The sequence below is a fragment of the Enhydra lutris genome, unplaced genomic scaffold, assembly GCF_002288905.1.
Source record: "Enhydra lutris kenyoni isolate GAN:26980312 unplaced genomic scaffold, ASM228890v2 scaffoldscaffold38, whole genome shotgun sequence".
Taxonomy (NCBI): Eukaryota; Metazoa; Chordata; class Mammalia; order Carnivora; family Mustelidae; genus Enhydra; species Enhydra lutris.
In genome coordinates, this window is record NW_019154122.1 from 4,084,266 (window position 1) to 4,109,669 (window position 25,404).

The following is a 25,404-nucleotide window of genomic DNA, read 5'->3' on the forward strand; positions in this document are numbered from 1 at the left end:
AGGCCTTATGGAGAAGGATCTTTTGAGTGAATATCTGAAGGATATGAAGGTGCCAGCCATGTAGTTATTTGAAGGAAGTGGGAAGAGCAGGTGCAAAGGCCCTGAAGCAGGAGCATGCCTGACACAAGTGACAACAGCGTGGAATGAATGCCGTGATGGGGAAGGTAACAGGAGTTAGATCAGCAAGACTCTCGTGGTCATTGTATGGACTCCGGCTTTTTCTCCAGCTGAGACAAGAGCCACTGGACTGGGCCAAATGCTGCAGGGCCAGATAAGAGTCTATTTTAATAAGTCTGGAATTAGTGGTAGCCCGAACCAGGATTGCAAGAGGTGGTAAGATTCTGGACATATATTGAAGGTGCAGCCAATAGGCTTTGCTGACAATTTGGACTTGGGTATGAAGGAAAGGTGAGCCAAGGATGGCACCCTGGGTTTGAGCCTGGCATCTGGAAGGATGGCGTTGCCATAACTAGGATGGGGGAGGATGAGGATCTCAGCTTTGGACACATATGTTTGAGAAGACTGTTCGACTTCCCTGTGGAGAGGACAGGTGGCCGTTGGATCTCCGAGTGTGGAGTGTGGGAGGGAGAAGTGTGGGCTACGGATGTAATTTGGGGAGCAGTTATCATGTGGATGGTATGTAAAGCCACACGATGTGGTGAGTCTGCCATGGAGTGAGCGGAGGACGAGAAGAGGAGAGAACCAGCAGGCTTGGACAGTGTCCCAACCCTTTTCCTGGAGGAATGCCACCGGTACCCATGGGTCTGGAGAAAAATGTCCCCTAGGGGGCAGTCAAAGCCAATACGAGGATGAGGAACCCTGTTGTTCATCCCAGAAACAGCCACTGGGCGGTCATGGGATGCCCCTCAGTTTAGAGGCCGGTGACAGTGGCAGCTCCATCACGAAGCCAAGGACTGGGCATCTGAGGTCTGAGTCCTCAGTGTCTTCCCTACACGTTCAGGGAACTACAGAAAAGAACAATTGTCCTGCCCAATTGCTGTGTCCTACTGTTTCTATCGCATGGGTTAGCAAGCCTGGGTCATCTCTAAGGACTCTTTCCCTCAGACCCTCTCTGAGTCCAGAGTATGGGCTGATCACTTCTGCACTGTGGATGTCACATCTCATCAGTCATTCCTTCAACTTACAGTTTAACACGATACTAGTAGGTAACTGTTCGTTGATGCCAATACCAAGCCTAAGGCCTTGAATACCTTCACTCCAGAAAAGCCCTGAGGCAGGTATAATCATCCCCTTTTATTGATGGGAAAGCCAAGATCCAGGGAGATGAAGAGACTTGTTCAAAGTAGCCCAAAAAGTGAGAGGTAGAGAGAGCTAGGACTGCCCATTCCCCTGGAGCTCCAGACCCCAATTCGCTTCTTATTATATCATCCCTTGAATCATAATTTGATTCCTCATAAGGGCCTGGCCCTGGACCTTGAGTCCTAAAGTACCTGGCCCTGTACTAGGAGCTGGGTGTATAGTGGTAAAGGACACACTTCTGCCTTTAGGCATCTCAGAGCCTAGCAGACAAGTAAAACGAAAGTCTAATTCAGCATTATGAAAGCCAAGGCTAAGGGAACAGAGAGAGTGAAGCCAGCCTCGGTTGGAGAAGAGAAGCCAGAGAATAATAAAATTAGCAAGTATTAATAAAATGAATAAATGATCATTATTACTAACAAAAATTATTATTATGATAAATTAATCGTAATTTATCAAATGCTTTCTATTTGCTAGGGATTGTTTTCATGTATCTGTCCATTCATTCTTCACAGTTAGTACCATAAAGTGGGTATTAGGATCCTCATTTTAGGGACACCTGGGTGGCTCAGTTGGTTAAGCATCCGTCTTCGGCTCAGGTCATAATCCCAGGATCCTGAGATCCAGTCCTGCATCAGGCTCCCTGCTTCTCTCTCTGCCTGATGCTCCCCCTGCTTGTGCTCTCTCTCTCTGACAAATAAATAAAGAAAATATGAAAGAGAAGGAAGAAAGGGAGGGAGGGAGGAAGAAAGGTCAGGAAGGAAGTGAGGGAGGGAGGGAGGAAGGAACGGGAAGCGATCTGGCTTTCCAGAGGAGGAATTGTCTGAGCTGAAATCTGAAGTCTGAATGGGACTCAGGCAGGTGGAGAGAGGGTCCACAGTGTTCTCGGCAGAAGGGGAAGCGGAGAGAGTCAAGGCTTGGGAGAGCCCACCCTTGTAGCTTTTACCAGGTAACTTGGAACAGTGCCCCCTTTTGGTCACAGCAGGCTCAAGTATCAAAGCCAAGCAGGTGTCAGATTTGATACCTAGCCAGAAGGGACAGAAGTCAGGGTATTTCCGACATCCAAATCCACGTTCATTCCATGACAACAATGTTAAGCAACCTTTCTCAATATCGAGTCATGTGAGGAGATAGTTTTTCTCTTTTGGTTACCCATATATATTATTCATACTCTGCAATACAGAACTCAAGGATAAAATCATGAGATCAAGATCATTTTTACAGGATTTGAAAAGAAGACAGAAATAGGGGGGCGCCTGGGTGGCTAAGTGGGTTAAGCCTCTGCTTTCAGCTTGGGTCATGATCTCAGGGTCCTGGGATTGAGGCCCACATCGGGCTCTCTGCTCAGCGGGGAGCCTACTTCCCCCTCTCTGTCTCTGCCTGCCTCTCTGCCTACTTGTGATGTCTCTCTCTCTCTGTCAAATAAATAAATAAAATCTTTAAAAAAAAAAGGCAGAAATAGGCAGACCTTATCCCCTACAAGTCATCAGTGGGGCCAAAAGGAAGATGCATACTGACCACTGAAACAGAAAGAAAAGTGAAATGTAATGTGCAAAATAAAACAATATGTACAATATTACAAAATAAAATGCATAGCAAGCCCCTTGTCTCACACATTAGAAACCCTAGAAAAGATCTCTATGTATCTAAGAAAACACATGTCTTCCACAGATCCTTGTAACATGTTTTCTTGTAAGACAAATACCTCCAGAACACCAGAGCACTTGGCAAAGAAAACAGAAGACATTTCAGAAAGGAGTCCAGGAACATATAAATAGCCTTGTACTTGTGGGGATTTGAGAATGTTAAACTCCCTCACACATTATTATAGACACAATATCATAATTAGAGGAGCAGAAAGGAAACATTCAATAAGTTGAACAGATAAAATCATAAGATTTTAGAATTAAAAGAATGGACAGTTGTTAATCATAAAATTGTAAAAAAAGAGTATCGTAGAGGGATGTCTGGGTGGCTCACTCGGTTAAGGTTAAATGTCTGCCTTTGGCTCGGGTCATGATCACTGGGTCCTGGGATCAAGCCCCCATGTTGGTCTCCCTGCTGGGGTTGGGGGAAGTCAGCTTCTCCCTCTCCCTTTGCCCCTGCCCCTTCTCTTGCTCTCTCTCTCTCTTTTTTTTTTTTTTTTAAAGATTTGTTTATTTATTTGACAGACAGAAATCACAAGGAGGCAGAGAGGCAGGCAGAGAGAGAAGAGGAAGCAGGCTCCCCGCTGAGCAGAGAGCCCGATGCGGGGCTCGATCCCAGGACCCCGGGATCATGACCCGAGCCGAAGGCAGAGGCTCTAATCCACTGAGCCACCCAGGCGCCCCTCTCTCTCTCTTTCAAATGAATTTTTTAAAAAGAGTATCTTAGGGGCACCTGGGTGGCTCAGTGGGTTAAGCCTCTGCCTTCAACTCAGGTCATGATCTCAGGGTCCTGGGATCGAGCCCCACATCGGGCTCTCTGCTTAGTGGGGAGCCTGCTTCCACCCCCCCCCCCCCCCGCCTGCCTCTCTGCCTACTTGTGATCTCTGTCTGTCAAATAAATAAACAAAATCTTAAAAAAAGAAAGAAAGAAAGAAAGAAAGAAAGAAAGAAAGAAAGAAAGAAAGAAGCACTGGTTACATTCCTTGCATTACTGGATACGGTGAGACTAATGGTAGCCCCAAAATAAGAATCAAGTCACACATCTTGGTATGCTTTACATTCAGTGCTGACCAAACAAAACAGGTAGCACAAAGTCCTACTCACCTAAATGGAAATGCTACATAAGGGAAAGGACAAAGCAGGGTCCTCCATGGAGAAGGCAGTGTCTCAGGCTTTACCAGACTTGCCCCATGAGCAAAGAGGGTGAGGAAGACCTGGCCTGCTGAGCCGGCAATGGGAGGGAGGGCCCAAGCATGGGAGTACCTCACTCATACCCCAAGACATCGAGTGGAAAGCAGCAGCCCTAAATGCAGCCAGAGGGGGCGCTCTGGCAGCTGGAGGGACAGACATGGCAACTCAATATGTTGAATTAAAATCAGAACAATTGGGGTGCCTGGGTGGCTCAGTGGGTTAAGCATCTGCTTTCAGCTCAGGTCATTATCTCAGGGTCCTGGGATCAAGCCCCACATCAGGCTTCCTACTCGGCGGGGAGTCTGCTTCTCCCTCTCTCTCTGCCTAATAAATAAAATCTTTAAAAAATAAGTAAATAAAATAAAATAAGAACAATTGCCAATAAGTCAGAACTTATGCAAAGGACATCCTGAAGTTATCTTGAATTCTGTTCCATGGGCAGTAGCCAATGGCCTAATAATTCGGCGCCCTGAATGGAAAAAGAGATAATTGTCTAATAAACACACAGTCAGTACGAAGAAAACCAGTATGGGAGAGCACACATCAGGTTTGACAGTCTTAGGTAACAAAGGGTTATGTCTCAGCGCCGAGAAAGGTAAAACTCAAGAAGCAAAATACAATTAGAAAGTAGAGAAATGTGGGGCACCTGGGTGGTTCAGTGAGTTAAGCCTCTGCCTTCAGCTCTGGTCATGATCTCGGGGTCCTGGGATCGAGCCCCTCATTGGGCTCTCTGCTCAGCAGGGAGCCTGCTTCCCCCTCTCTCTCTGTCTACTTGTGATCTCTCTCTGTCTGTATCAAATAAATAAATAAAATCTTAAAAAAAATAAAGAAAGTGGAGAAATGAACTGGAAATATAACATCAAAAATGGTTAACTGACAAAATTCTAGCTATATGGAGTCCCCAAACAAATGGACAGCCGGGCACAAACTCATCAATGAAATGGTAAAGGGAGAGAGGTACTAAAACGTTGTCAAATCTGCCAGTCTTTTCTGGGTCAGCTGACAATAGAAGAAAGGGCACATAATTTGAAGAACTAGCAGAAGATAAATGTGGTGGACAGAATATGTTGAAGCCATGACTGGGTCACCAGGAGACCAGATATGGCTGTGGTGGGTCCTTTTCAGGACTGGGGTTTACGTAGATGCGAAAGCCACAATACCAGACATACAGACACTTACTGGTATTGACGGAGGCCCCCAGGCCGAAGAATCAAACCAGGAAACAAACCTTACAGTAAGGCCGTGGGTCTAGGCCAGTAAGAAGAAAATCGGATGCCTCCTAATCCGGCAGCAGCAGGAATGGTAAAAAGTTTAATGGGTTACTAAGGAAACACCTAAATCCAGCCCGGGGTAAAATAAATAGAAAATGGAACAGTGTTCTGGCAGAATAAATTGTCTAAATTACATAATAAACAACTATCCTGATACCCTAGAGCTATGCAAACCGCCAAAATACAGTCCCTTAGGGGCACTTAGCTGGCTTGGTTGGTGGAGCGTGCGACTCTCCACTCGGGGTCACAACTTTGAGTCCCATCCTGGGTGTAGAGATTACTTTAGAAAACAAAACAAAAAAAAAAATGGAGGTGCCTGGGTGGCTCCGTTGGTTAAGCATCTGACTCTTGGCCTCAGGGTTGTGAGTTCAAGTCCTGCATGGGACTCCACACTAGGTGTGGCTCCTACTTAATAAAACAAAATTTTTTTTTTTCGGCGGGGGTGGGGGGCGCCTGGGTGGTTCAGAGGGTTAAGCCTCTGCCTTTGGCTCAGGTCATGGTCTCAGGGTCCTGGGATCGAGCCCCACATCAGGCTCTCGGCTCAGCTGGGAACCTGCTTCCCCCTCTCTCTCTGCCTGCCTCTCTGCCTACTTACGATCTCTCTCTCTGTGTCAAATAAGTAAATAAAATCTTTTAAAAAAATTGTTTTTTTAGGGGCGCCTGGGTGGCTCAGTGCGTTAAAGCCTCTGCCTTCGGCTCAGGTCATGATCCCAGGGTCCTGGGATCCAGCCCCACATCGGGCTCCCTGCTCAGCAGTGAGTCTGCTTGCCCACGTCTCTGCCTGCCTCTCTGCCTACTTGTGATTTCTGTCTGTCAAATAAATAAAGAAAATCTTTAAAAAAGATTTTTTTAATATATTTTTTTAAAGACTTTATTTATTTATTTATTTGTCACAGAGAGAGAGAGTGCATGCACAAGCAGGCAGAAGCGGAGAGACAAGCAGGCTCCTTGCTGAGCGAGGAGCCCGATGTGGGACTCGATCCCAGGACCCTGGGATCATGACCTGAGCCGAAGGCAGCGGCTTAACTGACTGAGTCACCCAGGCATCCCTGTTTTTTTAATCTTAAAAATAAAGAGGCAACAGATGGAGCTATGTCTCAGTCTTCCTGCTTCGCAAGACTCTGTGCCATGGACATTTAATGGGACTCCTGATATAACTGAGGTGACTGGATACATTGCAACATTATCAAATTCTTAAGGAATGTGCTTGTTTGCTATGATTCTGATACTGCTTCAGGCCTGTCGTAAAGCATAAGTGTAACAGAGTCAGGGAGTGACCTGTAGAGCAGATGTGTTTGTGAATTATGTCTCAGTTCTGGACACAGCTCCTTGGGTGTTTTGGGTTGTTTTGTTTTGTTTTTATTTATTTATTTGACAGAGAGAGATCAAGTAGGCAGAGAGGCAGGCAGAGAGACAGAGGAGGAAGCAGGCTCCCTGCTGAGCAGAGAGCCCGATGCGGGGCTCGATCCTAGGGCTTTGGGATCATGACCTGAGCCGAAGGCAGAGGCTTTAACCCACTGAGCCACCCAGGTGCCCCACTGGTTTGTTGTTGTTGCTGTTGTTGTTGTTGTTGTTTGAGTCAAGTCTATCCTCACCATGGGGCTTGAATGCACAACCTCAAGACCCCGAGAGTCCTGTGCTCCCCCAGGGGAGCCAGGCGGGCACCCCTGCAACAGCTCCCTATTGATTCCCGCTGTTAAAGGCTCCCTGCATCCCACTGAGGGCTAGCTCACACCTTTAACAGCGTCAGAATATTTGTGTTCCCCTCACTTGTATTTCTGTAACACCTACAGTCCAATGGTGAGGGGCAAGAGAAATATGGTAATCGTATTAAGGATCAACATGTTAGGGCTTGCTAAATTACCAGTAACCAATCAGAGCAAGAGCGTGATTATAAACACAGGAAGCAACACACGAAGAGCGCAGTTATAAACAGTCTATCGGGCTGGAGGGTGTCCACCCAAAATCCAAGTTCCTTCCCCCACCCAAATCTCAGAATGGGACTTTATATTTGGAAATAAGATCTTTCCAGATGTCATCAGTTTAGGTGAGATACCAGATTAGGGTGGGCCCTCCCCTCTGTGACCAGTGTCCTTGGAAGGGAAGGAACCACACGGAGACAGACACAGAGGAAAGATGGAGGTAGAGCCAAGGAACGTCAGGAACCACCAGAAGATGGAAAAGGCCGGGTAGAAACCGTCCTCAGAGCCTTCAGGGAGTGCATGGGCTGTGCAGGTAGCTTGGTTTTGGACTTTCAGGCTCCAGAACTGTGCATGAACAAGTTTATTGTTTGAAGATACTCAGTTTGTAATAAGTTATTACAGCTTCCCTAGGGGGAGGAGAATTTGCAGAAAAAGGGAGGTTTCCATTGTCAGATTCCTGATCCTGATGCCCCTTGCTCCCACCCACAGCAGGAGTGCACACTGGGGGTGCCTGGATTAGGCATCTGATTCTTGGTTTGGGCTCAGATCATGACCTTGGGGTCATGGGATCGAGCCCCGCGTTGGGCTCTGTGCTCAGTGCAGAGTCTGCTTGGGATTCTCTCTCTCTCTCTTTCTCCCTCTGCCCCCCCCATTCCTGTATGTGCTCTCTCTCAAATAAATCTTAAAAAAGGGGGGGGCACCTGGGTGGCTCAGTGGGTTAAGCCGCTGCCTTCAGCTCAGGTCATGATCCTAGGGTTCTGGGATCGAGCCCCACATTGGGCTCTCTGCTCAGCAGGGAGCCTGCTTTCATTCCTCTCTCTGCTTGCCTCTCTACCTACTTGTGATCTCTGTCAAATAAATAAATAAAATCTTTAAAAAAGAAAAGAAAGAAAGAAAGAAAGAAAGAAAGAAAGAAAGAAAGAAAGAATGAATGAATGAAACAAAGAAAGAAAGAAAAAGAAAGAAAGAAAGAAAGGAGGGTTCTGGGTGGCTCAGTGGGTTAAGCCTCTGCTTTCGGCTCAGGTCATGATCCCAGGGTCCTGGGATCGAGCCCCACATCGGGCTCTGCTCGGCGGGCAGCCTACTTCCCCCTCTCTCTCTGCCTACTTGTGATCTCTCTCACTGTGTCAAGTAAGTCAATAAAATCTTCAAAAAAAAAAAAAAAAAAAGGCTGCCCCGGGGGGGGTGTGGGTAGCCCAGCTGGTTAAGTGACTGACTCTTGGTTTTGGCTCAGGTCACCAGCCCCGTCGGGGGGTTCCGCGCTCAGTGGGGAGTCTGCTTGGGATTCTCTGTCTCTCCCGCCCTGTGCATGTGCTCATGCATACACATGTGCTCGCTCTGTCTTAAATAAATTAAAAAAAAAAAAATCACATTCCTTGAAAAAAGGAAAAAAAGGCTACCTCTGGTCAGCTCCCACATCATCACATGAAAGCCAGTGGAGTTCACAGAACATGGTTCACCGAAGGCCTTGGCTCCTCCGTCCGCTATACTTGTCGATGAACAACCCCTGGGAGCAGTGCAGACGTCGGAGGGAGACTCAGCTCTAGCATGTGATCACACACGTGCTGAGCCACAGAGGCGGCAAGTGGCGGCCTCAATGCCCACAGCAATGCTGCCTCCTGGGTGAGGCGACCCTCCTCCCCCCATCCTCCTCCGCTGGTGAGACCCTCCAGCCCTCCACTTCCCTTTCTGGCTTCGTGTTTTCCCTGTCTTCCAGTCTTGGAGAAATGATGGCATTAAAAATCTGCTTGTGCTTTATACGTACTGTGTGAGTCTGCGTAGATTTCAAGCCTCCCTCCTCTTGGAAAAAGAATCTACTTTTAACCACACCTCTGGGCCTAAAAACAGTAATCCTTGGGGGCCTGGGTGGCTCAGTTGGTGGAGCATCTGCCTTTGGCTCAGGTTGTGATCCCAGGGTCCTAGGATTGAGCCCTGCATCTGGCTCCCTGCTCAGTGGGGAGCCTGATTCTTCCTTTCCCTCTGCCTCTCCCCACCATACATGCTTTCTCTCAAATAAATAAGTTAAAAACAAAAAGTAATCCTTATTCAAACTGATGCACATTCATTATTTAGCAAGCATTTCTTTTTTTAAATTTATGTGAGAAAGTGGGAAAACACACATGAGAGGGAGGGAGAGAGAGAGAATGAGCAGGGGGAGGGTAGAAGGGGAGGGAGAAGCAGACTCCCCGCTGAGCAGGGAGCCTGACACAGGCCTCGATGCCAGGACCCCTGGATCATGATGTGAGCCCAAGACAAGACACTCCACCAACCAAGCCAGCCAAGTACCTCACAAGTATTTCTCAAGCATCTACTATGTGCTAGGCACTCTTCTGGGTGCCAGGAACATAGCAAAGAGCAAGGCGGTAAGGTTCCTACACTTGAAGAGCTGACAATTGAGGGAAGACCTCAATGAGCGAGTAAATAAGATAAAAATGAATGCAATCACTTTTTTAAAGATTGTTTATTTGAGTAATTTCTATACCCAACATGGGACACAATCTATTTATTTAGAGGGCGGAGGGGGAGGGGCGGGGGGGGGGGGGGGACAGAGGGAGAGGGAGAGAGACTCCCAAGCAGACTCCCCATTGAGCGCAGAGTCTGATATAGCGCTCAATCTCATGAACCTGAAATCATGACCTGAGCTGAATCCAAGAGTGACATTTAACCAACTGAGCCATCCAGGTACCCATCCCACCTCCTCCCCAAACACAATCTCTTTAGATATCATGATAAGTGTTAGGAGAGAAATAAACAGGGATGTGACAGTGGGGGTGTGAAAGGGAGGTCTACTCTTGACAGGCTTGTCAGGGAGGTCTTCTCTGTGAAGGTGACATTTGAACTGAGATCTAAAGAAGCTGGGGCAAGAGCATTACTAGCAGAGGAACACCGATTGCAAAGGCCCTGAGGCAGGAAAGTACTTGGATACTGTGGCTAAGTCCAGGGAATGAGGGTGTTGGGTTCATGGTCAAAGGAACGAGACTGATACAAAGCGAAGGTCAAGCAAAGCTTTATTTTGCGCCAAGCATCGAGAATCAAACTGACCGGCCAGGGCCGTCTCTTGCAAAGAGGCGAACTCTCTCTGCCTTACAGACTAGCTTTTAAGGGCAAAAGCCATGTGGTTGGGCCCGGCCACACACAGGTGGCCAATGAGATTGTAATACAGAGAAAGCTGCATAGTCCTTCTAGGTCACACATAAGTGACCAATTGAATTACAATTTACCCTATAGTAGATATTTGAACTAGTCTATCACCTTGGTCAGAACTGGCGCCCAAAAGGCACCCAAAGAGTGGGGCCCATACTCCTTGGTATCTAGGGAGACAGTATGCGCCCCCACTGATTGAATACCTCCACCTGGCCTGACCCATCCTTGTATTTGGGCTTTGTTACCTGGGACTGGTTTCCGGGACTTGTTTTTAAGTAAGTCCCCTGGGGTGGGGGGCGACAGGGACAGTTTAAGTTTTACTGCGTAAACAACAAAATCACTGTTTAACCGGATGGCATCGCTCTGGCTGAATAGGCCCTTACAGAGGGCACAAACAGTAACACAAGATTGAAGTTAGGAGTGGCCAGATCGTGAAGTGCCCTTAAGTTTTAGTTTCCTTGTATTCTAACCAGGGGCAGGGGACCCGAGAGCCCCTGGCTCTGGGCAGGGGGGTGGAGGGAGGGATGTGGCAGACAGATCAAGTTCAGCCACTCACCACTGACAAAAATCCAAAGGCAGAGACACAAGTGGTGGTGAAATGAGAAAAGATTTCTGTGAGCCTGACACGGGAAAGACGGCAGACTAGTGTGTGAAAGACGGTAAAGTGCTGGAACTACTTCCAGGTTTATATAGAGAAAGCGTGAGACAAAAGTCAGATAGGGGGACGCCTGGGTGGCTCAGTTGGTTGAGCAGCTGCCTTCGGCTCAGGTCATGATCCCAGCGTCCTGGGATCGAGTCCCGCATCGGGCTCCTTGCTCAGCAGGGAGCCTGCTTCTCCCTCTGCCTCTGCCTGCCATTCTGTCTGCCTGCACTCGCTCTCTCTCCCTCTCTCTCTCTGACAAATAAATAAAATCTTTAGAAAAAAAAAAAGTCAGATAGGTACGTGGAGGTGGGCGGTGGAGTCAGATCGGTCTTGTGGGCAATCACTCCCATCTTGAGGGCTCAGGGCAGTCCCGGGTGCTTGAGGGGGTAGTTTTGGCTCACCAACCCCCCCTCCGAGGATGATTTGCCTGTGGGGTCTTTTGTCTGAGTTAAGAGATAAGCTGGAAAGAACTTAATCAATTATAGACTAAGGTCAAAATGGAGGTAGTCCTCTTCCTTTACTACTGTAATTAATCACACTTGGCTGCTTCTGGAGGTCAGACGTCCAGAGAGGGTTTCTTCAAACTTAAATCAAGGTGTTGGCAGGGCTGGATTCCTGTGGGCACTTCAAGAGAGAATCCATTTCCTTATCTTTCCCGGCTTCTAAAGTCCTTGGCTTGTGACTCCTTCCACCTTCAAAGTCAGCTGGGGGACATCTCTGTCTCTGACCTTTCTGCCTCCCTCTTATAAAGATCCTTGTGGGGGTACTTGGGTAGCTCAGTCAGTTAAGTCTCTGCCTTTGGCTTGGGTCGTGATCTGGGATTGAATACCATGTTGGGCTCCGTGCTCAGCGGGAGCCTGCTTCTCCCTTCCCTGCTCCCCATGCTTGGGCTCTCTCTGTCAAGTAAATAATATCTTTTAAAAACCCAAGAGGAAGCACCTGGGTGGCTCAGTAGGTTGAGCCTCTGCCTTCAGCTCAGGTCATGATCTCAGGGTCCTGGGATCGAGCCCCAAATCGGGCTTTCCGCTTCCCCCTCACTTCCCCCTCTCTCTCTGCCTGCTTGTGATCTCCCTCTTTCTGTCAAATAAATAAATAAAATCTTTAAAAATATATATTCAAAAACAAAAAAACCCTGTGGTTACATCAGGCCTATTCAGGTAATCCAGGATAATTTCCCCCATTTTAGTATCTTTAACTAAATCTCATCGCAAAGTCCCTTTTGCCACATAAGGTAACATATTCACAAATTTGGCGAATAGGACATGGCCATTTGTCTTACTCTGTCTGGTCTTCCATAACAAAAATACCATACTAAAATAGAATAAAAACAAATAAAATACTATAGACTGGGTGATTATCAACAACAGAAATGTATTCCTCACAGTTCTAGAGGCTGGGAAGTTCAAGTTCAAAGTGCTCACAGATTTGGTCTGGTGAGAACTCATTTCCTGGTCCATAGAAAGCGGTCTTCTCAGTGTCCTCACATTGGTGGAAGGGGCAAGGGAGCTCTTTGGGGTCTCTTATGAGACTGCTAATCCCATTCAGAAGGGCTCCTCCCTCATGATCTAAGAACCCCCAAAAGGCCCCACCTCCAAATACCATCACACTGGGCATTGGGATTTAACATGTAAATTTTGGGGAAATGAAAATATTCGGTATATGGCGAGAGCTTCGAGGGAGGTATTACTCTGCCTGCTACAGCCCTTTAGGTCACTAAAAGGAGTTCAGATTTTATTTAAAGTGTCAAAGGCAGCGCCTGGGTGGCTCAGTCAGTTAAGCATCTGCTTTTGGCTCAGGTCATGATTCCAGGGTCCTGGGATCGAGCCCCACATCCTTGCTTGGTGGGGAGTCTGCTTCTCCCTCTCCCTTTCCTCCCCACTCATGCTCTCTAATAAAATCTTTTAAAAAAAGGTGTGAAAGGATGACAAAATGGAGTGACATAATCTGATTTGTTTCATTTCTTTTTTATTGACTGATAGAGAAATGGGCCCAGAGCAAAGGCTGGCAAAACTCCAGCTGTGATGCTGTGATTTCTAACAAATCCATGTTCCATGTTCCTCCTTGCCTCCCAGAGTTCCTAAACCCTTGGAATTTCCTAAGTAATTAGAATGATAAATTGTCTTTCGTTATTTGTAATGACCCCTTTCCAACCACATCTGACTTTATGTTGCTGACTGAGGTGGCTTCTGGAAAGCCCCTGGGTCACCTAAGAATGCGGACTGGCTGCCGGGAAAACCAATCATGATCAGAGGGCTGGAATCATCATCCACACTCCCATCCTCCCCACCTCTGGGGTGTGGAGATACAGATAGTCTGTGGCCGGTGATGTAATCAACCCTGGTTGTGTAATCAAACCTCCATAAAACCCAAAAAGGGTGGGGTCCCGAGGACTTTCTGGGCTGGGGAAGAGCGGAGGTACTGGGAGTACTGTGTGTCTGGGAGAAGGTATGGAAGCTCTGTGCCCCTTCTTATATCCCTTGCCCTATGCACGTCTTCTCTCTGGCTGTTCCTAAGTTACATCCTTTTCTAATAAACTGGTAGTAGGTAGAATGTTTTCCTGAGGTGCCTGGGTGGCTCAGTAGGTTAAGCCTCTGCCTTCAGCTCGGGTCGTGATCTCAGGGTCCTGGGATCGAGCCCCGCATTGGGCTCTGCTCAGCCGGGAGCCTGCTTCCCCCTCTCTCTCTGCCTGCCTCTCTGCCTACTTGTGATCTCTCTCTCTCTGTGTATCAGATGAATAAATAAAATCTTGAAAAAGAAAAAAGTTTTCCTGAGTTCTGGGAGCTGCTCTAGCAAATCCATCAAACCTGAGGAGAGGGTGATGGGCACCTCAGTCTTATAGCCAGTTGGTCAGAAACACAGGTGAGAACCCGGATTTGCAATTGATGTCTAAATGGGGTGTGTGTGTGTGTGTGTGTGTGTGTGTGTGTGTGAGTGTGCGTGCGTGCATCTGTGCATGCATACGGTCTTGAAGGACTGAACCCTTATCCTGTGTGACGTGGTATAGTCTCCGGGTAAATAGTGACAGAACTGGTTAAATTTGTGGGCTGTCTCGCTGGTGTCCCAGAATTGCTGGATGTGTGGAAAACCCACACACCTGGTGTGAGAAGTGAAGCAGTATTGTCATGTAGGGGAGACAATGGGAGTAAGTTTTTCTGTTACACTAGCATTTAGAAAACCAGTAGAAGAGGAGGCAGCAGCAAAGAAGACGGAGAAGGAGCCGCAGCTGGGGGAAGTGGAAAACCAGGAGAGGATACGGCCTAGAAACCAAGAGAAGGACATTTCAAGATGGCAGGTGTGGTGATGGCAGCCGGCTGAGGACTGAGAATACCCCTGGATTAGGTAACGTGGAGGCCGTGCTGACCTGGAAGAAAGCTGCTGCCGCTGCAGAGTGATAAGACCCTAGGCCAGATCGGAGTTGGTTGAAGAGTGAATAGAAGATGAGTTAAATTGCCGCACCTGGGTGGCTCGGTCAATTAAGCGATCAACTCGTGATTTTAGCTCTGGTCATGATCTCAGGGGTGGTGGGCTCAAGCCAAGGTTGGGCTCCCCACTGAGTGGGGAGTCTGCTTGAGATTCTCTCTCTCCCTCTCCTCTCGCTGTGCATGCTCTCTCTAAAATAAATAAATCTTTTTTTTAAAAGGTTTTATTTATTTATTTGACAGACAGAGATCACAAGTAGGCAGAGAGGCAGGCAGAGGGGGAGGGGGAAGCCGGCTCCCTGTGGAGCAGAGAGCCAGATGCAGGGCTCGATCCCAGGACCCTGGGATCATGACCTGAGCCGAAGGCAGAGGCTTAACCCACTGAGCCGCCCAGGCACCCCTTAAACAAAGATCATTTAAGTCAACATAGTGTAGGCCTAGGCTGTCCATTACAGTAGCTACACCCAGATGTGGCTAATGAGCCTCTAAATGAGGCAAGTATTTTTTTAAAGATTTTTAAATATTTTATTTATTTATTTGACAGGGAGATCACAACTAGGCAGAGAGGCAGGCAGAGAAAGAGAGGGAGAGAAGCAGGGTCCCCACTGAGCAGGGAGCCTCATGCGGGACTCAATCCCGGGACCCTGGGATCATGACCTGAGCCAAAGGCAGATGCTTAACCCACTGAGCCACCCCGGTGTCCCAATGAGGCAAGTTTAAATGAAGATGAGTTGCAACTGTAAAATGCACACCAGATTTCCAAATACAGTGTGAAAAAAGGGAGTATTTCATTAATAATTTAAATATCGATTTCATGTGGAAATGTACACAATTTGGATATATTGGGTTAAATATATTGTTAACATTAACTTCACTTTTTTTTCCTTTTTATTTTTTTTTAAAGATTTATCGAGAGCGAGCGCAAGCGAGTGCACATGCGAGAGTAAACACAAGGAGGGGCGGAGGGAGAGGATGCCAAGCAGACTGTGCTGTACTCTGAGCCCAATGTGGAGCTCAACCTCAAGACCCTGAGATCATGACCTGAGCCGAAATTAAGAGTCAGATCCTTAACCGACTGAGCCACCCAGGCACCCCAGATTCTCCGTATATCTCACAGTTGTTCCTTCTGGACCTTCTTTCTAGGGTCCTTACCCTATTCCCAAAACTTACTAGGTGAAGGAGCAAGCCATGTAGCTGTGCTGGAGGAGTTCCAGGCAAATGAAGCAGCAAATGCAAAGGTCCTGAGGCAGAAGGCTGCTCGGGTGGTTGTGCACAGGGAGGAAAAAGGCAATGTTGTTTGGGAGCAAAGTTAGAGGAAGGGACAAGTGGTAGGAAATGAGGTCTGGGCAGTAAGGTGTAGAGGAGATGGCCTTTGTCATTTATTCTGAGGGGGATGGGAAGTAGGTTTTTAAGCCAAAGAATGTTCATCTGGTTTACGTGCAGACTGCAAGAGGCAAAGGTGAAACCTGGAGACCAGTTAGGAAGCTTCTGCAATAATCCAGGTGGCGCCAGGATGGTAAGGTAACTGCAGAGTGGTTGTATTCTGTATATATTTTGAAGGCACAAGACAGGGTTTGTGAAAGAACTGGATGGGGATGTAAGAGAAAGATAGGTTAAACCTGACTCTAGGGGCACCTGGGTGGTCGGTGGGTTGGGCCTCTGCCTTCAGCTCAGGTCCTGGGATCGAGCCCCACATTGGACTTTCTGCTCAGCGGGGAGCCTGCTTCCTCCTCTTTCCCTCTGCCTGCCTCTCTGCCTGCTTGTGATCTCTCTCTCTCTCTGTCAAATAAATAAAAATTAAAAAATAATAATAAGCCTAAAGTTTCTGGTAAGATAGCGTTGTCATCTGCTGAGATGGTAGTTTTAGAAGGATATTTGGGGGCTGCTGGAAGTAGAATTAAGGATAGGTTTTGGACCTGTGAAGTGCAGAAGACCTATTGCTTATTGGAGATGGTCAAGTAAGCAGTAGGGGGTATACAAGTTTAGCATTTTAGGAGTAAGGTCAAGTCTGGAGATACAAATTTGGTAGTCATCAACCCACAGCTGGTATTTAAAGCCACAGGAGGAGATCAGATCGTCCGGGGAGTAAATGTATTAGAGGAGAGGTCCAAGGACAACCTATGCCACTCTAAGTTTACGGGTTAGAACAAACCAGCAAAGGACACTAAAAAAGAATGACCAGTGAACCATGGGGAAAGCATGATGTCTTACAACCTAAAGACCAGGAGAGAGAGTTCCAAGGGAGAAAGTGAAAATGGGTCAAATCCTTTGGACAGAGGAAGCACAATCGAGTGTGGGCTTACTCCGGATTTCACAGTGTGTCCTTCCTATGAGTGGTTTTGGGGGGTGAGAGAGGCACCAGCCTGATTTGGAATGGGCTCAACAGGGATAGGAAGGGACAGGAAGAAGGGAACAGTTCTTTCCAGTTTTGCTATAAGCAGAGCAGAGTGATGGGACAGTAGCTTGAGGAGGATGTGGGAGGCAAGAGAGTGTTAGAGTGGGGAGAAATCACCGCATATTTGAATGCTGATGAAAATCATCCAGTAGAGACTGAAAAATTCACAGTGCAGGACAGTATATCCTACAAGACTCAGAGTCATGTCTGCTGTGCTGGTTTGTATGCCCCTGATGGGTGTGAAACTGCTTAAAAATGTAAAATTGAGTAAAAGTCAAACTGGCTGTCCTAATGCTTCAGCAAAGCTCAGTTTTTTTTTTTTTTTTTATATTTTATTTGTTTATTTGACAGAAATCACAAGTAGGCAGAGAGAGAGGAGGAAGCAGGCTCCCCACTGAGCAGAGAGCCCGATGTGGGGCTCAATCCCAGGACTCTGGGATCATGACCTGAGCCGAAGGCAAAGGCTTTAACCCACTGAGCCACCCAGGCACCCCAGCAAAGCTCAGTTTTAAAGTAATCCTTTTCCTCACTTCAGCACACCTCCCCTCCTCCCTCACCGCCTGAAGACAGGACAAAGAAGGCTGGCAGCACAACACAATGCCTGTGGAACCCTGCTAGATCCTGTATTTCCTCGTAAAAACTTCCAGCCCCTTCCTGGGGCAGGGGGAGGCCTTGCAATTTTTTTTTTTAAGATTTTATTTATTTATTTGAGAGAGAGAAAATGAGTGGGTCGGGGAGGCCTTGAGGGAGAAGGACAAGTGATCTGCATTGGGTTTGATCCCAGGACCCCACACCATGACCTTGAAGTTGACCACACAACCTACTGTGCATGCAAGTGCCTCGAGGGCTTGTGGTTTTTGAAGGCCGTAGCCCGCTGCGGGGCCTTCTTTGCCGGGCAAAACAATAAAGCTATTGTTCCTCTTTATCCCAAATTCTGTCTTCTTGTTCTGTTTGGCTCTGAATCATAGGTCGCTTTTTGATAACATACCTAAAATGTAATACAGCTGACCCTTGAACTGTGTTGGTCCACTTACATTTTTTTCTATAAATACAGTACTGTAGATGTATTTTTCTCTTCCTTATGATTGTCTTAACACTTTCTTTTCTCTAGTTTAAGATACAGTAAAAAAGGGGTGGCTGGGTGCCTCAGTAGTTAAGCGTCTACCTTTAGGCTGTAGTTATGATCCCAGGGTCCTGGGATCGAGCCCCACATCCAGCTCCCTACTCAGCGAGGAACCTGCTTCTCCCTCTCCTACTCCCCCTGCTTGTGTTCCTTCTCTCACTGTGTCTGTCAAATAAATTTTAAAAAATCTTTAAAAAAATACAGCCAAAAAAAAATTTATAATGCATTGGACAAAATGTGTTCATTGTTATTAGTAAGGCTTCTGGTCAACAGCAGGTTATCAGTTTAAGTTTTTGGGGAGTCAAAAGTTCTATCCAGAATTTCCACATCACCCGGGGGGTCAAGGTACAGCAGACGGTTCAAGGGTGTACTGTATATTAAAAATTGAAATCATCGTCTCCCTTAGAAACCTGCTATTGCTTCTTTAGTTCTAGCTCACTAGGTAGAAACTCTTAATTACCCAAGTAAGAAAACTGCACATATAAGTGACCACATGGTGAATAGTCAGTTTTATTGTGTGCCAAGTGAAACAATGGATGTCCCAGATAGTTGGAGGCATCAAGGAAAGGGCTGTGACCCAGACTTGAAGGTCAAGTAACACAAAGGTGAGTAGACACTGATTAGACCAACATCAAGTTGTAGCAATTCCACATCCTAAATATCTTGGAATTTGTCTGCTCATGCCATATCTATCATGAAATAGGACTACCTCCATTTTGACCTCAGTCTGTACTTTATTCTTTCCAGCTTATTTCTTAACTCAGGGAAAAGACCCCACAGGCAAAGCATCCCCTGAGGTGAACCAAAACTACCCCCTCAAGCAACAAGGACTGCCCTGAGCCAGCAAGACTGGGAGTGATTGACCCAAAGATTGATCTGACCTTCACTGCCCACCTGGGTGTACTTGACCCTTGTCCCACATTTTTTCTTCTCTTTTATCTTTCTTTCTTTCTAAGATTTTATTTATTTATTTGACAGAAATCACAAGCAGGCAGAGAGCAGGTGGGCTGGGGATGGGGGGGAAGCAGGCTCCCTGCTGAGCAGAGAGTCCTGATGTGGGGCTCCATCCCAGGAACCTGAGATCATGACCTGAGCCAAAGGCAGAGGCTTAACCCACTGAGCGACCCAGGCACCCCCCACATTTTCTTAAACCTCGATTATCTTAAGCACTTGGGAGAGAGCCTTTGAGATGGTCCCGGTGTTGGCCTTGCTGAGATAAATTCCTTTCCTGTTTCACCACCACTCATATCTCTGCCTTTGGATTTTTATCAGTGGTGAGTGGCTGCACCAGGTCTGTTTGGGACCCCCAGAGCCAGGTGCTTTGACACCACAGCTGGGTTACATTTCCCCAGTTGAGGGCTTCGCTGCCCCCTGTTACTTCAATAGTCTTATAAGAGGTTTCTTTGCTTTTGACCTTGACCCAGACCGAGGAAGCCATACAAAATGCAAATCTCCAGTTTCTCTCACCAGCTTTAAACTTTTCAAGGAATCTCTCAGATAATGGCAAGCCTGCTTCTCATGGCTTACCTCTCACCTCCCTGTCTCCGAATTTGTTTTCTGACACTGAGAAGTTCCTCTCTAATGTGCCTTTGCTCCTTGCGGTTCCCTTTGTCTGTAATGGTGCCTTTTTTTCCTCCTGGCTAAGTTTTATTCATCTTTTAAAGATGTGCTTAGAAATAATCTCTTCTGGTAAGCCTTTTACCAAGTACTGCAAACCTTCCAAGGCTGCCAAGGGTAGCTCTCTGTTTCTACGGCTCTCCCCTCACCCACGCCCAATGTCGGGGACCACGTCTTATCTTCGTCATGCTTTCAGCAAATATTTGTCTAATGACTAGAACACTTGAAGCGTCAAGTCCAAGGTTACCCAGCTGGTAAACTGCTGTGTCAGAAATTAGTGCTTTAGACCCCTGGAGGGCTCTCATTCAAATGTAAAGTCCTCAAAAATCTTCCCTCTAGCAGTGTTCTTAACAGTTTACAAAACATTTCGTTCAGACTAGTCTTTATATCCTGGGGCAGGACTTGTATAAAAAGGTAATGTTTCTAAACTCGGGAGCTAGAGAGGAGCTTCAGCAAAGCACTAAGGAGTCTTCACAAGCAGGTAACAGCAGTGAGGAGGGTCAGCCAGCTGCAGTGAAGACCCTCCCAGCCCGAGAAACCCCACCCAAGATCCCCTCCCATCCAAGGCCCCCCCGCCCATCTCGAGGACTACAAATCCCAGCATGCATAGCATCCAGTGAGTGACAGCACGGCAGCACGCCGGGACACGTAGTCCAGTTGTAGTTCAGGAAAGGCCCAGAACGTCCCGTGACGTCAGGAGGGCTCGGGAAAGGAATCGGAACCGGCCCAGGCTCAAGTTTAATCATCCTCTAGAGAGCCGACCCTGGTTTTTTTGGTGACCCGGTTTCAGGTCCTACCCCGCAGTCCAGCGACCCTATGGTGTGCGTTGAAGTAGCTTCTCGCGTGACTCCTTCAAGGTTAAAGGGGAAGTAGCACAGAGCAAGAATAGGCAGCCTTCTGCCCTCGAGGCACCGGCTTGTTAGGGTAGTGGTATGCAGGACGCTAGCCTAGCTAGGAACTGAGACGCTGCTTGCCCAGCAGCGCCGGTGAGGACGTGGCAACACTACCCCAAACAGCTGCTTCCCTTTTCTCCGCCCGTCGGGCTAGAGGCGCGGGAGGCGCAAAGGTTGCTGGGAACGCGCATGCGCCCACAGCGACGGGGAGTATACCTCCAACGTCTGCGGACGCGGGGGGTGTCGGGTGTCGGCGGCGGCGCTTTGCGGCCGGTCGTGCGGGTCGGGCGCGGGCGGGCGGGCGCGGCGGCAGTGGCGCGCACAGGTGATTGACTGGCCAGCTGGCTGAGGAATCGCCTGGTCCCCATTGCTGGCAGGTGGCGGAGCCCATTTGGGCGGCGGCAGCAGCAGGAGCGGCAGCAGCTACGGCCCGGCTCGGGAGGCGCTTCTCGGGCCAAGGCTATGGCCCCGCGGCTGCAGCTGGAGAAGGCGGCCTGGCGCTGGGCGGAGACGGTGCGGCCCGAGGAGGTGTCGCAGGAGCACATCGAGACCGCCTACCGCATCTGGCTGGAGCCCTGCATCCGCGGCGTGTGCAGGTGAGGCCCGCGCACCGGGCCTTGCGCCCCCCACCTCGCTTCGGACCTTGGAAAAGCGGACCAGGGGCCGGGGGTCATGTTGGGGGAAGGAGGACGGCAGCCAGCTGTGTGCATCTAGCAGGCGCGGAGAGGAGCAAGGTGGAGGCTTCCTCCTTAGCGCGTCTGTGCGACCTGAGCAACGCAGCCATCCTGGGCTCGCTGCGCGGAGGTGATGCTGCTGAAAGCCCTTTAGAAAAAGGTTCTGGGTTCTTATCTAGAAGATGGCGGTGGAAATGGTTGAAGGCAGGAGCTGAGAGTTTAGCAAACGTTGTTGGTTATATCTTGGCCACGGTTCGGCTTTTTCTGTTGTAGAAAGGGAACTTCGAAGTGAGTTTCATCACAGTATATCATTTATTACTGTTGACGGTGAAGGCTTGGTCATCTTAATTATTAGTTTTGGATAGGGCAGATTTGGAAAAACGTGTGGTTAGCCTACCTCATTGGTATCCTTCACCTCCAGTTGACCTCCCGTCTCTTGTTAATCTGTTTTAGGCTTTTTTGGGGGCGGGGTGGGGGTCGTCACTTTAGCAGGTACGAAGTTTGAGCTGTGTAAGTTCTGTCCTTCACTTCCGCTTAGCCCTTGAACCTTGCCTTTCCTTTGAGTTCGAATTCTTAGGCATTGTTCCTGTCTCTTCTGTTTTTCCACCTTTTAACGCGGGAACTATAGTTTTTGTTCCGGAATGTTGTTGAATTGACTTAGCCACGCCGGGCATGCTCAGTAGCCATACTTCAGCCGGCATTTAGTAAAGGCTTTCTGCAGTTTTTACACTCCGCGGCGGGATCCGGAAGAAATGGAAGTCAAGGTCTCCGCTTCGGAATTAAAGTCAAGTTTCAGAAGTGATTCAAGTTAGGGAGCTTCCATAAAGCAGACGAATAATTCCAGGCTCTGGGTGTCTGGCTCCACAAGGAGGGCACATCTGACTCCCGACAGTAAGTACTGGAATGACAGGGTCTGTGTATAATAGAATTTATTAAACTTCAGTTAGTCTCTCAACGTAATCAGATTACACAGTAACCAAAACAAACAAACAAACAAAAAAAACTTTCACTGTTATAATTCTGATTTTAACACAAATAAAGGAGTAGAAATTGGCTGGGATCGCTGTAAGGGTAATGTCATAGAGTTTTAAGTTGCAGTTGCAATGTTTGTATCTAAGCAGGGTTGTTGTTGGTTTTTTTTTTTTTTTTTTTTTTTTGCATTGGGGTATAAGTCACATATTGCCTGATTCACCCATTTAAAATGTACTGTCCAGGGCGCCTGGGTGGCTCAGTGGGTTAAGCCGCTGCCTTTAGCTCAGGTCATGATCTCAGGGTCCTGGGATCGAGTCCTGCGTCGGGCTCTCTGCTCAGCAGGGAGCCTGCTTCCCTCTCTCTCTCTCTGCCTGCCTCTCTGTCTACTTGTGATCTCTCTCTGTCAAATAAATAAATAAAATCTTTAAAAAAAAAAAAGATTTTAAAATGTACTGTCCAGTGTTTTTTGTTTGTGTGTTAACAGGGTTGTTCAGCTATCACCACAATCTGATTTTAGAAGCTTTTTTGCCCCTCCCTCCCATGCTCTTTAGCCATTAGATTGGCACTCTGTCCTCCCCTGTACACCACCACCCCACGCTCCAAGCAACCCGCTGATGAACTTTCTGCCTCCTAATTTGCCTATCTTGGACATTTCATGTAAATAGAATCTTAAAACAGGTGGATTTTTGTGACTTTTTTTTTCACTTAATGTAATGTTTTCAAGGGTCATCCGTGTTGTAGCACATGTTGGTATTTTTAATTTCATATTTAAAAGTTTGTAAAGCATGCAACAAAATTTATTTTTTAAAAAATTTATTTATTTGACAGCACAAGTAGGCAGAGAGGCATGCAGAGAGAGAGAGAGGGAAGCAGGCTCCCGCTGAGCAGAGAGCTCCCTGCTGGGTTTGATCCCAGGACCCCGAGACCATGACCTAAAAGCAGAGGCTTAACCCATGAGCCACACAGGTGCTCCCCAAATTTATTATTTTATACAGTTAAGTGACATTAAATATCTTTATAACTGGTACACCCGTCACCATTGTCTGGTTGGAGGGCTTTTCCATCACCCTAAAAGAGACTCCATATCCATTAAACACTCACTTCCCGTTTTCCCCTCGAGCAACCACTGATCTTTCTGTCTCTGTGGGTTTCTCTTTAATTAATATTTCCTATAAATGGAATCCTACAATGTGTAGCCTTTCTTGTCTGGCTTTCACGTAACATGTTTTCCATGTTGTAGCATTGATCTCTACTTTATTCCTTTTTGTGGCTGAGTAATAGTCCATTGTTTGGATATATACTGTATTTTGTTTATCTGGTCATCAGTTGATGGACTTAAAAAATCCCCCCTCCCCAACTTTACCGAGGAATACCTGACAAATAGAATTGCCTATATTTAAAGTGTACAACTTGATTTGATATACGTACACGTGGTAGAAAGAGTACTATGAGCAAGGTAGATTTTTGTTTTTAAGGTTTTATTCATGTACTTGACAGTAAGAGGGCTAGAGCTTAAGCAGGGGCAGTGCCAGGCAGAGGGAGAGGGAGAAGCAGGCTCCCCACTGAGCGGGGGGCCTGCTGTGGGGCTCCATCCCAGGTCGCTGGCCAAACCAAAGGCACGTGCTCAACCTGCTGAACCACCCAGGTGCTATTAAGATCAAGGTAGTTAAACACATCTGTCACCTCACATAGTTAACTTGATGAGCATTTTGTTATACCTACTTTTTGGCTGTTGTGCTAGCTGTGAACATTTGGCTGCAAGTTTTTGTTAGAATACGTGTTTTCAGTTCTTTCAGGTGTCCACCTAGGAATGAAATTGCTGGGTCACGGTAATTATGTTTAACCGAGGCGCTGCCACACTGGTTTCTGGTGCTGCTGTGCCGTTCATTTTACATTCCCACCGGGAACGTGTGAGGGTTTCAGTTTCCATCCTTGCCAACACATGCTACTTTCCGTTTGTTTGCCATGCTAGTGAATTTGAAGTGGCATCTCATTATGGGTTTGGTTTGAATTTTCCTAACGACTAATGAAATGAATATCTTTGTGTATTTGTTGGCCATTTCTCGTTTTTTTTAATTGCCAAGTAATATTGCATTTTATGTATGTACTTCCCACATTTATATATCCATTCATCAGTTGATGGGCATTGGGTTGTTTCCGCTTTTTGGCTACTATGAATAATGTAGCCAAGAATATTTGTGTAGGGGTTTTTGTGTGGATGTATTCATTTATCTTGGGTATATCTGTAGGAGTGGAATTGCTGGGTCATAAAACTGTGGTTAATATTTTGAGGAACCGACAAACTATTTTCCAAACTGGCTGTGCTGTTTTACCTACAGTGTATGAAGATTCCAGTTTCTTCCCATCCTTGCTCTTGTTTTTTTTTTTTTTCTTACAGCCATGCTAGTGGGTATAAGTGGTATCTCATTGTGGTGGGTTTTTTTTCTTTTATAGTTTATTTATTTATTTGAGAGAGGGAGAAAATGAGAAAGCGGGAGCATGAAAGGAGGGCGGGTTGGAGGGAGAAGCAGACTCCCCGCTGAGCAGGGAGTCTGATGAGGGACTCCATCCCAGGACTTCAGGAGCATGACCTGAGCTGAAGGCAGTCGCTCAACCAACTGAGCCACTCACGTGCCCCCTCTTTGTGGTTTTGATTTGCATTTCCCTGCTGACTCATTCAGCATCTTTCCTGTGCTTCTTGGCCTTTCATGTATTTTTGGAGAACTGTTTGTTAAAGTCCTTTGCCCATTTTAAAATAGGGTTGTTTTTGTATTATTGGGTTGTAAGAGTTCTTTATATATTGGATACAAATTCCTTATATTTATAAATAGTCTCATTTCTATGGATTGTGTTTTCGTATTTTTGTTGGTACTGTTTGTAGTAGAAAAGCTTTTAATTTTTTTTTAAATCTTTTTTTTTTTTTAAGATTTTATTTATTTATTTGACAGACAGAGATCACAGGTAGGCAGAGAGGAAGGGAAGCAGACTCCCTGCTGAGCAGAGAGCCCGATGCGGGGCTCGATCCCAGGACCCTGGGATCATGACCTGAGCCGAAGGCAGAGGCTTTAACCCACTGAGCCACCCAGGCGCCCCGAAAAGCTTTTAATTTTGATGTAGTCCCAACTTTGTTTGCTTGGTTGGTTGCTTGTGCTTTTTTTTTTTTAAGATTTTATTTATTTATTTATTTGACAGAGATTGCAAGTAGGCAGAGAGGCAGGCAGAGAGAGGAGGAAGCAG

At 47.1% G+C, this 25,404-nt stretch overlaps 1 protein-coding gene across 6 annotated transcripts in view; it reads left to right on the forward strand.

Annotated features, from left to right (window-relative positions):
- Positions 1 to 20,843: 20,843 nt before the first annotated feature.
- LOC111154599 (ubiquitin specific peptidase 48) overlaps positions 20,844 to 25,404 on the forward strand; it is a 94,054-nt gene continuing 89,493 nt past the window's right edge. For all 6 annotated transcript variants that reach the window (XM_022514273.1, XM_022514279.1, XM_022514274.1 and 3 more), the window contains exon 1: positions 20,844 to 21,117. In XM_022514273.1, coding sequence (XP_022369981.1) covers positions 20,984 to 21,117 — 134 coding nt within the window. In that variant the 5' untranslated portion in view covers positions 20,844 to 20,983. The remainder of the gene's footprint in view (positions 21,118 to 25,404) is intronic.